Here is a 12,766-nt window from a genome sequence, read left to right as displayed (position 1 = left end):
TTCATTTTTTGATGGCTGAGTAGTATTCCATTGTGTATATATACACCACATTTTTTCTTTTTTTTTTTTTTTAAGATTTTATTTATTTATTCATGAGAGACATACTGAGAGAGAGGCAGAGACACAGGCAGAGGGAGAAGCAGGCTCCATGCAGGGAGCCCGACGCAGGACTCGATCCCGGGTCTCCAGGATCACACCCTGGACCGAAGGCAGGCACTTAACTGCTGAGCCACCCAGGCTGCCCCACATTTTCTTTATCCACTCATCTGTTGTTGGACATCTGGGCTCTTTCCATAGTTTGGCTGTTGTGGACATTGTTGCTATAAACATCGGGGTGCAGGTGCCCCTTTGGATCACTACATTTGTATCTATGGGGTAAATACCCAGAAGTACAATTGCTGGGTTATAAGGTAGCTGTATTGTCAACGTTTTGAGGAACCTGCATACTGTTTTCCAGAGTGGCTGCACCAGCTTGCGTTCCCACCAGCAGTTTAAGAGGTTCCCCTTTCTCTACATCCTTGCCAGCATGTCATTTCCTGACTTAATTTTAGTTATTCTGACTGGTGTGAAATGGTATCTCATTGTGGTTTTGATTTGTATTTCCCTGATAATGAGCTTTTAATTCTATTTGTCTTCCTTGGAAAGGGCCTTCTGGTTTTGAATTTTAGAACTTTATCAGTGAGATTAAACTGAGCATGAAGGGCAGTTTCTTGTGATGAAAGAAATAAATGAGAAACTGTCACTGATTTTTGAGACTTTGGCATTATTGGACAGATACTTTATGTAAAATCAGAAGGACATATGTTTATATAGTATGTAATAAGCAGTGGTGTGGCTGATGAGACCTAAGAGCACTATCATTGATTCATATATGCTAAGAGAAGATAGTCAAGGGTCTTTGACAAAGGTGCATACTCCTTCACCTCATTTGTTGATTTGTGTATATTTAACCCTATTTAGTGTACAGGTCTTTGAGGTTTGATGCATACAGTTGTGTAACTACCACCATAGTCAAGATAAGGGACAGTTCTCTCACCTTGAAAAATCCCTTATTCTGCTTTTTAGTGATTTCTTCTTCCTCTGCTCTCCAACCTTTGATCTGTCCTGTTTCTCTGGTTTTGTCTTCCTCATATATGGAAGTTCACTTTTGCTTTTTTGTATCACATAGAGTCGAAATATTGTTATATGATATGACTCATTTCACTGTTGAAAACTTAAACTTCCATTCTCTAAGGAAATAAAAGATTGTAGTAAACCAAGTCTTTCTTTAATGCATATAAGGTATTATGAGCTTAACTTAACATTTTGTAACAAAATGTTAACTTTAATGTATATACAAGGATAAATGCTGATTGCTAATAATATTTTTTCTCAATATTCCAGATTTCTTTTGATGGAATCTATGCAAATATGAGGATGGTTCATATACTTACATCAGTCGTTGTAAGTTACCAGATTATTGGGGAGAAACTGACTTGGGAGCACATTACAGTCATTTCATGATGTTGAAATGTAGATGATTGATTCTTAAAGTAACATTTTTTAGGACACATTTAATCAGGATTATTTAGAAAAAGTGGAACTCCATCCAAACTATTGTGACTCACTATAAAAGCATTCTTGTTAACCATGCTATGTATGAGATAATAGTAGTACTTGATTGTCTTTCGTGCATTATTTTGTCACCTGATAAAATCAGAGTCAGAAATATTTAACTTCAGTATTTAAATTCATACTGCAAACTCTGCGCAGGGCCTCCTGGGGAGTTTTGAGAATTCAGTGTATTGTTAATGTTTTAAGATTTTTTATTCTGTCACTGAATACCTAATAATGCTGAATGAAGCCTGGTGAGCTATATAAAATGTAAAACTGAAAACAATTATCCCTTATGACTGGGTAGCACACTGTTTCTTCGATAAATTAATTGTATGTTTTTAGGGATCCAAATGTGAAGTACAAGTGAAAAACGGAGGCATATATGAAGGAGTTTTTAAAACATACAGTCCTAAGGTAATCTTTACTCTTTTCCTTTTTGTTGAATGTAAAACCCCATGGATCATCAACTGTATGTTTGTATGGCTTCCTGACACTGTCTTAGATTCTGATTTAGCAATTTATAGTTGTGAGATGGGTATGTTTGTCATTCATGTTCAATACTTTACCTTTAAGGTACTTCTTAAAACCACTTTTATTTTGCTCTTCAGTTTCATATACTGCTTATTTTATAGACTAGTTTGTATAATCAAACTTATTCTATGTGCTTATTAAAATATCTTGACCTTTTCAAGGATTGTGGGCTAGAAGAGGGATTGAGTGGGTCATTATTTTCCTCTTTATTACCATGAATATACTTAAAACAGACTATGGTAGCAAGGACCAACTTTTAGAAGAGAGGATTTTTGAATGAAGGAATAGATAATTGGTCATATTTCTGAGAAAAAAGTATGATTATAAGATTCGCTTGAAATAGATTATTTTTGTCAAAGACATGTATATAAGAATAGTACCTTGATATGCTAAAGAAGCCCTGTCATATTTTATAAACGTTTTGAGTGTTTACTCATGCTTCTCATTTTAGTGTGATTTGGTACTTGATGCTGCACATGAGAAAAGTGTGGAATCCAGTTCGGGGCCAAAACGTGAAGAAATAATGGAGAGTATTTTGTTCAAGTGTTCAGACTTTGTTGTGGTACAGTTTAAAGATATGGACTCCAGTTATGCAAGAAGAGGTGAATTTTGACTTCCTAAATATGCTTCACGGTTTATACAATTTATTTATTTAAACAAGGACTGTATATTGATTAATTATACAGACCTTTTTTTCTTTTTTTAAGAAATGGGTTTTTTAAAGAATAACCTGATTAAGACAGATGGGAATTTTAATGCATTTTTGTTGGAAAATATCTAAAACTTCAAAGGAAGAGTCTTTGGTACTTTTAGTAGGATAATGAGAGTCTGTGTTCTATTAAAAAGGCTTGTAAAGGATTTTGTACAGTTTCATGGTCAGGAATGCTGCAGATTATACTCAACTGAAGTTTCTTGTTCCATTTGACTTGCAGTGCTTTAGTTTATAAATTTTTAGTTTTAAGATGCTTATTAAGTAATGTTTATCTAGTTTTATTATGCTTATAGTTCTGTAAATGTTTTATTTTTGTGACCTGGAAATAAAGCACAGGGTTAAGGGAGAAAGACAGAGAGCTGTGGATGGCAAGACAATTGTCTAATGAACATGAAAAAGGTAAAGAAGTAGAACATACATATTTAAAAAAAAAATTAGAGCATGGGACTGTGTTTTGAAAATCTAAAAGAGATGATATATTAAAATTTAGTCTGTTTCAAATGTCCATTGAGGAGGGAAATTAGGGAATTTTTATTACTCACTTGGAGAGGATACTCTGCAGTGCTGAGTGTTCAATAACACGTTGAAAGACTCTTCTGGGCAATTTCAAACTTGGTTCTAAAATTCTTAAATTTTTTTTTCCTGGTCAAGTTCATTTTTTTTAAAGATTATTTATTTATTCATGAGAGACACAGAGAGGCAGAGACAGAGAAGCAGGCTTCTCTCAGGGAGTCCAGTGTGGGACTAGATCCCCAGACCGAGATCACGCCCTGAGCCAAAAGCAGATGCTCAACCACTGAGCCACCCAGATGTCCCTGTGGTCAAGTTCTGTAGTCAATTCTATGAAATTTTTAACTCACCTCAGTTTTTGATTTTCATCATTCAATCAATAAACAGCTGTTTTTGTTGCTGGGTTAATTTTTCTACACTTTTATTTAGAAATACTAGGCACCAGAAAGTAAAGCCTTTCTCTTGGACCCTTAACCAGGTTCTCACCTCTAGTTTGTGTATTTCAGAAGCTAGCAGAGATAGGGTACTTTTAACTGCTTTGCTGTGCTGAAGAAAGCACTGTGTTCTGTTCTTGTACCTTCTTGTACCTTCTCAGATGTCTGTGTCTCTGATTCACAACTCTTTGTCTAAGAATCCTTCAGTGGCCCAAATAGGGAAACAAGTTTTTTTATCTGTTGCTGCCTTTAGAATTGATCTTGTTTATGGCCAGGCCCACAATGTTATATTTATGTTTATACTGTTGAAATATTTTACTGTTTTAAATATAAAAATTGACTTTATATAATCTGAAAAGGAAAACACAGTTTTAGTTGAATTTAGTATATAGTACTCTGGAAAAAGCCACAACAACAAAATGTTCCTTACTCTTGGGTATCAGGCCATTTAGCTAACAGCCATTCACAATAGACTTTGATTTTTGTTGTTAAGGTGAATTGGCATTTCCCAAATTTGGGAAGATAAATATTACTTGGAAATATTTATGCTATCCCATTCTTTGATCCTCTTTAAAGTAATATCTTTAAATTTTTTATTTTACTTTGTTTATTATTTTATTATGTCTTTATTTCTCAGGTAATTTGTGTTCATTGTAGAAAGCGAAGAAAATAAAGATCAGAGCGACAGCTTTGACAGTGTTCAGTATACTCATAACAGGGATGGATATATTTTACTATATACATGAAAATATAGTTTTCTTGATGAGGACATCCTATAGTGGAGTAATTTATTTTATTTAAAGAATGTAAAACTAGAGGTTTAGTGAAGTAAACAATTCTGTCCAGTATCCTGAAAATAACATTAAGTCATATGTTTAGGATTTCAGGTCTCTTAAGCCAGATTTTTAATACTATCCTGGCATAAGTTGCCCTCTATAAGTATATTTTGGAGATGCTATAGGCATAGAGAAAACTTTTTTAGAGCAATTAATTGGCGTGGTTCATTAATTACAAAAATTAAGACACAATTCAGTAATTTGGTAAAGTGAGGAAATAAACCCAGTGCCCACTAACCCCCAAATCATGTTCTTAAACACTGTACTATTTAACATAAATTATGTGGTCTAATTTGTTGTTTAGCTGTGTCAGAATAAATCTGCATTTACCTTAAAGGATTTCCCCACAAATAAAGCCAAAAGTAAACAAAATTACTGTACAATATAAATATGCAGATTATTATATTGTCCAAGATTCTTTTCTTTTTGAAATCTTTGGCTTTATTTTTGTGGAAACTTTTATTTTTATTTTTTTAAAGATTTTATTTATTTATTCATGAGAGACAGAGACACAGAGAGAGAGAGAGAGGCAGAGATACAGGCAGAGGGAGAAGCAGGCTCCACGCAGGGAGCCCGACGTGGGCCTCGATCCGGGGTCTCCAGGATCACGCCCTGGGCTGAAGGCGGCGCTAAACCGCTGAGCCACCCGGGCTGCCCTTGTGGAAACTTTTAAAAGTTAGATTAGTATGGCTTTTAACTTCTTAACGCTGACTTTCTTGATTTTAATAAGTTTTTCTTTTCAATTTTAATAGGTTTTTAAAGTTGTCATATTCATACACATATGAAAGTGAATAAGAAGCCTAGAAAGAATTGATCTCTTTTTATGATATGGTGAATAAGTTTCATTTGATCTCTTGAATGCTGTATATGTTACCAGATTGATATGTGGGCAAAATAAAAATTAATTCTACATTCTCTAAGCTGTGGGTTCCTTTTGCATACCCATGATTAGACCATCAGGTTATAACTGGGAAATGAGTGTGTTTTATCCTTTATCTGAATTTCATTGTAGACAGAGTTGTGACGCTCTTGTTTTCCCCTCTTCATTTTGCCGTCTGGTTTTTAGGGCATTCAGCTGCTTTTGTCTCTGCTTATTTTCTACCTTGGAGTTGGTGTATTATCTCTACTCACTTTTTGTTTGATTTCCTGTTTCTTTCCAGTGTTTCTTTGTCATCTGTTTTTCTCCTTCACTCACGTTCTGCTCTTTCCATTGCTCCTTTATTATTATTTTGCTCTTTCATACCTCAACTCAACTACATTTTAGTTCTGTGGCTACTTTCTTATTTCATTCTCCTAACTTCTGCTTCTTTCTACTACTTTATTTCCTTTGCAGTGTTCTCAGTCCAGAGAACAGGGGTCAGCAAACTTAAGGCCTGTGAGTCAGATCCACTCATTGGTAAATCAAGTTTTATTGTAATACAATATGCCTGTTTATTTATGTATTGTCTTTGGCTACTTTCATGCTACAGCAATAGAGTTGAGTAGTTGTAATAGAGACTATATGGCTTGCAAAGCCAAACAGTATTTTCTGATCCTTTACAGAAAAACATTGCCAGCTTTTGTCCTAGATCTTTCTTCCTACTGCGTTTGGGGTGTTAGGGCTGATCAAAAACACAGACTGTACTGTTTTTGGTGAAATTTCATAGAACATACTTTGTCTCTAACTCACACTTTGACTCTAATATTGTGTAATTTCATCTGTTCCTTGTGACCATTGAAATTGGATTTAGTTTGAAGAGTCACTTTTCTTTCCAGCTCTTTTGTCAGAATAACTGAAAAATCACATATGAGAAAACTAGTTATTGGGAATGATCTCCATCATCAACTATCTGCCCCCCCCCCTTTATCTTTCCCTTGCCATCTCTTTCCTTGGTTTTAGTAGATGGGGTGTTTAACTTCCTGTTGAATCCCAACTTTTCCCATCATGCCCTTGACTCCTCTGTTCTACCATTCCTTTTTCTTTTTTTTTAAAGATTTTATTTATTTATTCATGATAGTCACAGAGAGAGAGAGAGAGAGGCAGAGACATAGGCAGAGGGAGAAGCAGGCTCCATGCAGGGAGCTCAACGTGGGATTCGATCCTGGGTCTCCAGGATTGCGCCCTGGGCCAAAGGCAGGTGCTAAACCGCTGCGCCACCCAGGGATCCCTGTTCTACCATTCCTGGGCTCTTGCTCTTTTATGTCACCTGTTTCCAGACTCCAGCTCTTCCTCTCCAGTTACTCTTCCCTCAAGTCCTTCTCCTTTTTATCCTGAACTCTTCTACTTAGTAGCCCATCTTCCTTTCTTTTCTTTTTTCTTTTTTTTTTAAAGATTTTTATTTTATTTATTCATGAGAGACCCAGGCAGAGACACAGGCAGAGGGAAAAGCAGGCTCCATGCAGGAAGCCCAATATGGGACTCGATCCTGGGACCAGGATCACACCCTGAGCCAAAGGCAGACACTCAACTGCTGAGCCAGCTAGGTGTCCCTGTCTTCCTTTCTTATCTAAACTTCTTAACTCTTATTTTCTACTGACTCCTCATTGCAACATATCTACCTTCTATGTTTACTAATGGGAAACATCTGTGGGTACCAGTAACTTCTCATTGCTAGGTCCTTTGTAGTCTTTTTCAGACTTTACACTGGTTTTTTTTTTTTTTAAGATTTTATTTATTTATTTATTTATTTATTATTTATTTATTTATTTATTATTTATTTATTCATGAAAGACACAGAGGGGAGAGACACAGGCAGAGGGAGAAGCAGGCTCCATGCAAGGAGCCCGATGTGGGACTCAATCCTGGGACCCCAGGATCACGCCCTGGGCCAAAGGCAGGCACTAAACCGCTGAGCCACCCATGGATTCCCTACACTGGCTTTTGACACTGAAGTGCAACTCCCTCAGAAGCTGCACCTCTGTTTTTCATGTGTTTTATTCATCATTCCTTCTCTGCCCATTCTTGGGCTTCATTTTTGTTAAAGTGCTTTAAAGATTTTATTTATTTATTCATAAGAGACAGAGAGAGAGAAGCAGAGACACAGGCAGAGGGAGAAGCAGGCATCATACAGAGAGCCTGACCGTGGGACTCGATCCAGGGTCTCCAGGATCACACCCTGGGCTGCAGGCGGCGCTAAACCGCTGCGTCACCGGGGCTGCCCTGTTAAAGTGCTCTTAAATGTGTTTGTGTTCCCCATGTTTCTTTGCCCACTGATCTTACTGCTTATCAGTCATTTTATACTCTGTTAATTTAAGCCATCACATGTAAGCCCACTCCCAGCATCTTTTGTTTTACCTTTATACCATGTTGTATTAGAATTAGATGTTTCTGTCTCCCCTATTATACTTTGAGTTCCTTGTGTGTGGAACTGTATTATTATTATTTTTTAATCCTTAGAGCCTAGTATAGTGTTTTCCCACATAGGACAGGCACAATGTGAATGTCTTTTGAAGAAATGAAATTAGGACCTTCACATATTTTTTTAAAACTATTATTTTATGCAAAGAGTGAGAAAACTAGAATACAGCCAGCCAACAAATACTGAGCTCTGGAATGTGTTCATTGCTGTGCTTGTTGCTATAGACAGTACAGAGAAATTCAAGACTTAATCTATTTTGGCTCCCTTTTGAGAACTTAGTGAAACTATATCCTCACCCTAGAAAAAACATGCACACAGATTTTTACGTTTAATTTTGTAATGTTCACAGTTCCCTAGGGAGTTCATGTACTCTGTGTTAAGAAGGTCTGCTCCAGGCATTTTCACATTTGGAAATACCAAGGCACGTGAAGGAATTCAAGAAAAATGGAATGTTAAAAATGGTGACATTGAATTCCAAATAAAGTTTAGAAACATGAAGAATTATTGTAGTAGTTGTAGGAATTTGGGGGTGATTGTGTGATTAGAGGGTAGAGAGAAAGTCATACAGATTATTTTATTCAGGTGTGATACTATTCTGTCCTTATGTGACTGCCTTGTAGGTCTGATAGGGCACAGTCCTATGAATAACAGAGGTCTCTTCTTCTTTTTTTAAAAAGATTTATTTAATTAATTAGAGAGAGAGAGAGAAAATGAGCATGAGTGGGAGGAGGGGCAGAGGGAGAGGGAGAAACACTCTCTGCTGATGAGGGACCCTGATGCGAGGCCAATCTCAGGACCCTGAGATCACAACCTGATACAAGGGCAGCTACTTAACCGACTGAGCCACCTAGGTATGCTGAGAATGATCTCTTCTGAAGGGCATGTTGTTAGGAAGGCCATGTCAGTCATAGCTAAGGAAGAAACAGTATTAGCAGTCTATGACCTGGAAAACCTTGAATTTTGAGGAGTCTAAATATGTTCTAAATTCATTTATGAGTGGTCTTGTAGTAGGGTGAGCAGACCATAAGCCTTGCAACTGAAGAGGCACATTCTTGAAGCTAGTAGTACAGGCAGTAAGCTCTATAGATGGGCAAGCAGTGCTATTGTTGGACAGGTAAGCAGTTGTAAAACTGGACAAGTGCTCATGATTGACAGCCTGCTCTTTGACAGGAGAGAGGATAGGCACTGGTGGTGGGTAGGCAGGTGGGGTGATGGATAAGCAGGTGGTCTCAGCTAGGGGATATCCAGGGAGCTATAGAGGAAAGCCCTGTTAGGAGGTTGGCTTGGGCCTGTGGGCTTTGGGCTAATTTTCTAGTGAGACAGCTGAGTAACTCAGTGTTCTAATACTCTTCTCTTAAAACTGAACCATTAGAAAGTTGACTGCCTCAGCTTTGCTGTGGGCTAGTAAGAGAAAGGGTGTGTGTCCATGCTGAGGCCAAGTAGTTAAATGGAAACTAACATTTACTGAGGCCAGTAGGGAGGTGGTTCAGAGATTACTGAGATTTAAAAAAAATAAACAGGTATAGTAGAACAAGTGACAAAACATTAAACAGAATAGTTTGAGGTATGCCATAGAGGGGAAGTATTGCATGTTTATTAAAATATGATCTCTGATTTGTTGAAATTGTGTTACTTTATATGTTTTTAGAGCATATAAAATCATCTGTATTCATTATGCCAAGATCAAAACAATTCTTCACTTATTAAAAATAAACAAGATAAAATATTTAGTACTAATAGGAGTAAGGTGGTCTGATTTAAGATATATGTGAAAACTTTTGATAACTGCTGAACAGCATTAACCAGAGATGCTAAAAAAGGAAAACATCTTCACAAAGGAGCAAGACTTAGAGAAGAGCATAGAAATATAGTATATGTGAATAGGTTGGAGACTTTTTATAAAAACATTACTGAAGGAAATAAGTTGATTCGACTAAATGGAGAAACATATCATACTTTATTTTTTTTAAAGATTTTATTTATTTATTCATGAAAGACACAGAGAGAGGCAAAGACACAGGCAGAGGGCTCCCTGCATGGAGCCTGATGCGGGACTCAATACCCGGACTCCAGGATCACACCCTGGGCCAAAGGCAGGCGCTAAACTGCTGAGCCACCCAGTATGACATCCCCCCCATATCATACTTTAAATGGAAATACATAACACTGTAAAATTGTCCTTTTTCCTAAAAATAATCACTAAAGCTAATATCTCTGTTTTTGTAGAAAGTGACAAAATGATTCCAGAGTTTGTATAGTAATACTTAATAGAAGAATTTTGGAAGTTTTTCTACAAGAGACATGAAGGACTTGCCCTACAAAATATTAAAGTATATTAGAATTAAACCATAGTTGCTGTAGTGGCAAAGAATAGAGAGTCTAAGACAGATATACTTCGTATGGGTATTTTGTTAATATATGATCAAGAAAACACTTTAAATCTGTAATTAAGGTGGATTATTTATTTATTAAATGGTGTTGGTACATTTGGGGGGAATTAGATGCCTTTCTAATACCCATCACCAAAATAAATCCTTAATGGCTAAAAAGAGATGTGTTTTTAAAAAAAAAAAAAAAAAAAAAAACTGGGAGCACCTGGGTGGCTCAGCGGTTGAGCATCTGCCTTTGGTTCGGGGCCTGATCCCGGAGTCTCAGTATCAAGTCCCACATCGGGTTTCCTGCATGGAGCCTGCTTCTCCTGTGTCTCTGTCTCTCTCCCCCTCTCCCTCTGTGTCTCTCATGAATAAATAAATAAAATCTTAAAAAAAAAAAAACTTACATACAAATTCTAGAGCAGATCTATGAATTTATATCATTTTGAGTTGGGGAAGGAGTTTATAAGCATAACCACCAAAGCAAAAATTCATAATGAATAAGACTGAAATACTTGAGTATAAAAAATTAGACTTAGATGTGTCCCAAAGTTCCATAAATTTTATAAGACATGCTACAAACTGGGAAAAATCAAATAAAAAAATTATGCAAATGGCCAGTGAACATACGAGAGGTAGTCCACCTCACTAGTAATCAAAGAAATGCAGTTTCAAAGCAATGGAATATGATTTTTTATTTGTCAGCTTGCTGAATGATGAAAGTGAGCAAGATTAATACTAGCTCATGATGGGGAATCAGAAAACAGCTTACACTCTGCTACTCAGTATGGTTTATGCAAAAACAAGTAGCATTTTTGAGCTCTTCTAGTAGGTAATTCAGATGAGTTCAGGAAGACAGTTTACTTGTAGTATTGTGCAATGGTAGTATACCTAATTACTGTCTGGATTTATTTTTCTTTTGCTCTGCACAGTGTCAGTGAAGTCTTATGAATAGCACATACACTAAAAGCAGTAGTAATAAAGCAGGGCAGTGAAGGAATGTGGATAAATTATATGCATTTTAATTTCTATTCCAATTTGACTGGAAATAGAATTTTTTTTTTCTTTTTTTAATCCGGATCAGTGATGGTAGAGAGTTTTAAGGGAGCATGTGCACTTGAACAGTTCTTCTAATTTACATAAGAAAAGAAGTCTGTGGGGGATCCCTGGGTGGCTCAGCGGTTTAGCCTGCCTGCATTCGGCCCAGGACGTGATCCTGGAGTACTGGGATCGAGTCCCACGTCGGGCTCCCTGCATGGAGCCTGCTTCTCCCTCTGTGTCTCTGCCTCTCTCTCTCTCTCTCTCTCTCTCTCTCCGTGACTATCATAAATAAATTTTAAAAAAATTTAAAAAAATAAAATCTAAAAAAAAAGTCTGATTGTAAAGTGTTTTATATATTTGCCAATGAAGTGTTTGTACAGCTGTAAGAATTGGAATTAATTTTACTTACTTTTTCTTAACCTATGTCTCAACACTTTGCTATAGAATTGAGATAAGTTGTAAAAAGAATACTATATTGACTAATAGTATTGGCATTTCAGTCCTCAAATTGTTGCTTCCTGAACATTTCTGAATTTACTTTTCTCCCCTCTGAGTTTTCTACAAAATGACTTTCTTTCCATTTTCTCTTCTCTCCAACTTTTTTTTTTTCTCTCCAACTTTTGAGATGAAAGCAGTTAACCTCTTTAAAAAATTGCTCTAGCAGTGATTAGACCCATTTCATTCTTTCTGATAGCATGGACTAAAGACTCCCCCTACTCCCTCAAAATGGGTTCTGTAGCAGGAGCCTAATGGAAAAGCTGAAAACAGAATGTCACCTCCTGAGACCCCACCCACAAAGTATCTTTCTGTTGACATCTTTGTTAGAATTTCTTTTGATCTCTTTTGGAGATAATATGGGAAATAGAAATTTAACATTCTCTGGAATCTCTCACCTTATTTTTTTTAAGTAAAGCAGGCCTCACAAAGTGGGTCTACGTTTTTCTCTTGTTGTGTTACATTAATTTGGCTTTGCTGTAGGATTTGGTGTACATTTGATTCTGTGGTGTCATAGCTATTGATCTTCATTTTAGATCCTTTTACAGAAATCTGGTTTGTGGGTTTAAGTTTTTTTTTTTTTTTTTTTTTTAAGACTTTATTTGAGAGACTATTTGAGAGAGGGAGAGTCAAGGAGGAACAGAGGGAGAAGGACAAGCGCACTCTGCACTGAGTGTGGAGCCGAATGTGGGACTTGATCTCATGACCCTGAGATCATGAACTGAGCTGAAACTGAGTCAGATGCTCGACTGAGCCACCCAGGTGCTCTTGTTGGTTTAAGTTTTTACCTCTGATACTTGATTTTTAAATCTTATATGGCAGCATTTTATTTTATTTAATTTTTAAAGATTTTATTTATTCATGAGAGACAGAGAGAGGCAGAGACACAGGCAGAGGGAGA

At 36.6% G+C, this 12,766-nt stretch overlaps 1 protein-coding gene across 8 annotated transcripts in view; it reads left to right on the top strand.

The window, feature by feature from the left end:
* Positions 1–12,766, top strand: part of ATXN2 (ataxin 2) — a 114,994-nt gene that overhangs the window by 35,740 nt on the left and 66,488 nt on the right. For all 8 annotated transcript variants that reach the window (XM_038575099.1, XM_038575093.1, XM_038575092.1 and 5 more), the window contains exons 3-5: positions 1,384–1,443; positions 1,939–2,010; positions 2,579–2,729. In XM_038575099.1, the coding sequence (XP_038431027.1) occupies positions 1,411–1,443; positions 1,939–2,010; positions 2,579–2,729 (256 nt within the window). In that variant the 5' untranslated portion in view covers positions 1,384–1,410. The remainder of the gene's footprint in view (positions 1–1,383; positions 1,444–1,938; positions 2,011–2,578; positions 2,730–12,766) is intronic.

The sequence above is a fragment of the Canis lupus genome, chromosome 26 (assembly GCF_011100685.1).
Source record: "Canis lupus familiaris isolate Mischka breed German Shepherd chromosome 26, alternate assembly UU_Cfam_GSD_1.0, whole genome shotgun sequence".
Lineage (NCBI taxonomy): Eukaryota > Metazoa > Chordata > Mammalia > Carnivora > Canidae > Canis > Canis lupus.
The sequence above is the reverse complement of the archived record's forward strand: the minus strand, read 5'-3'. Positions and strand labels throughout refer to the sequence as shown.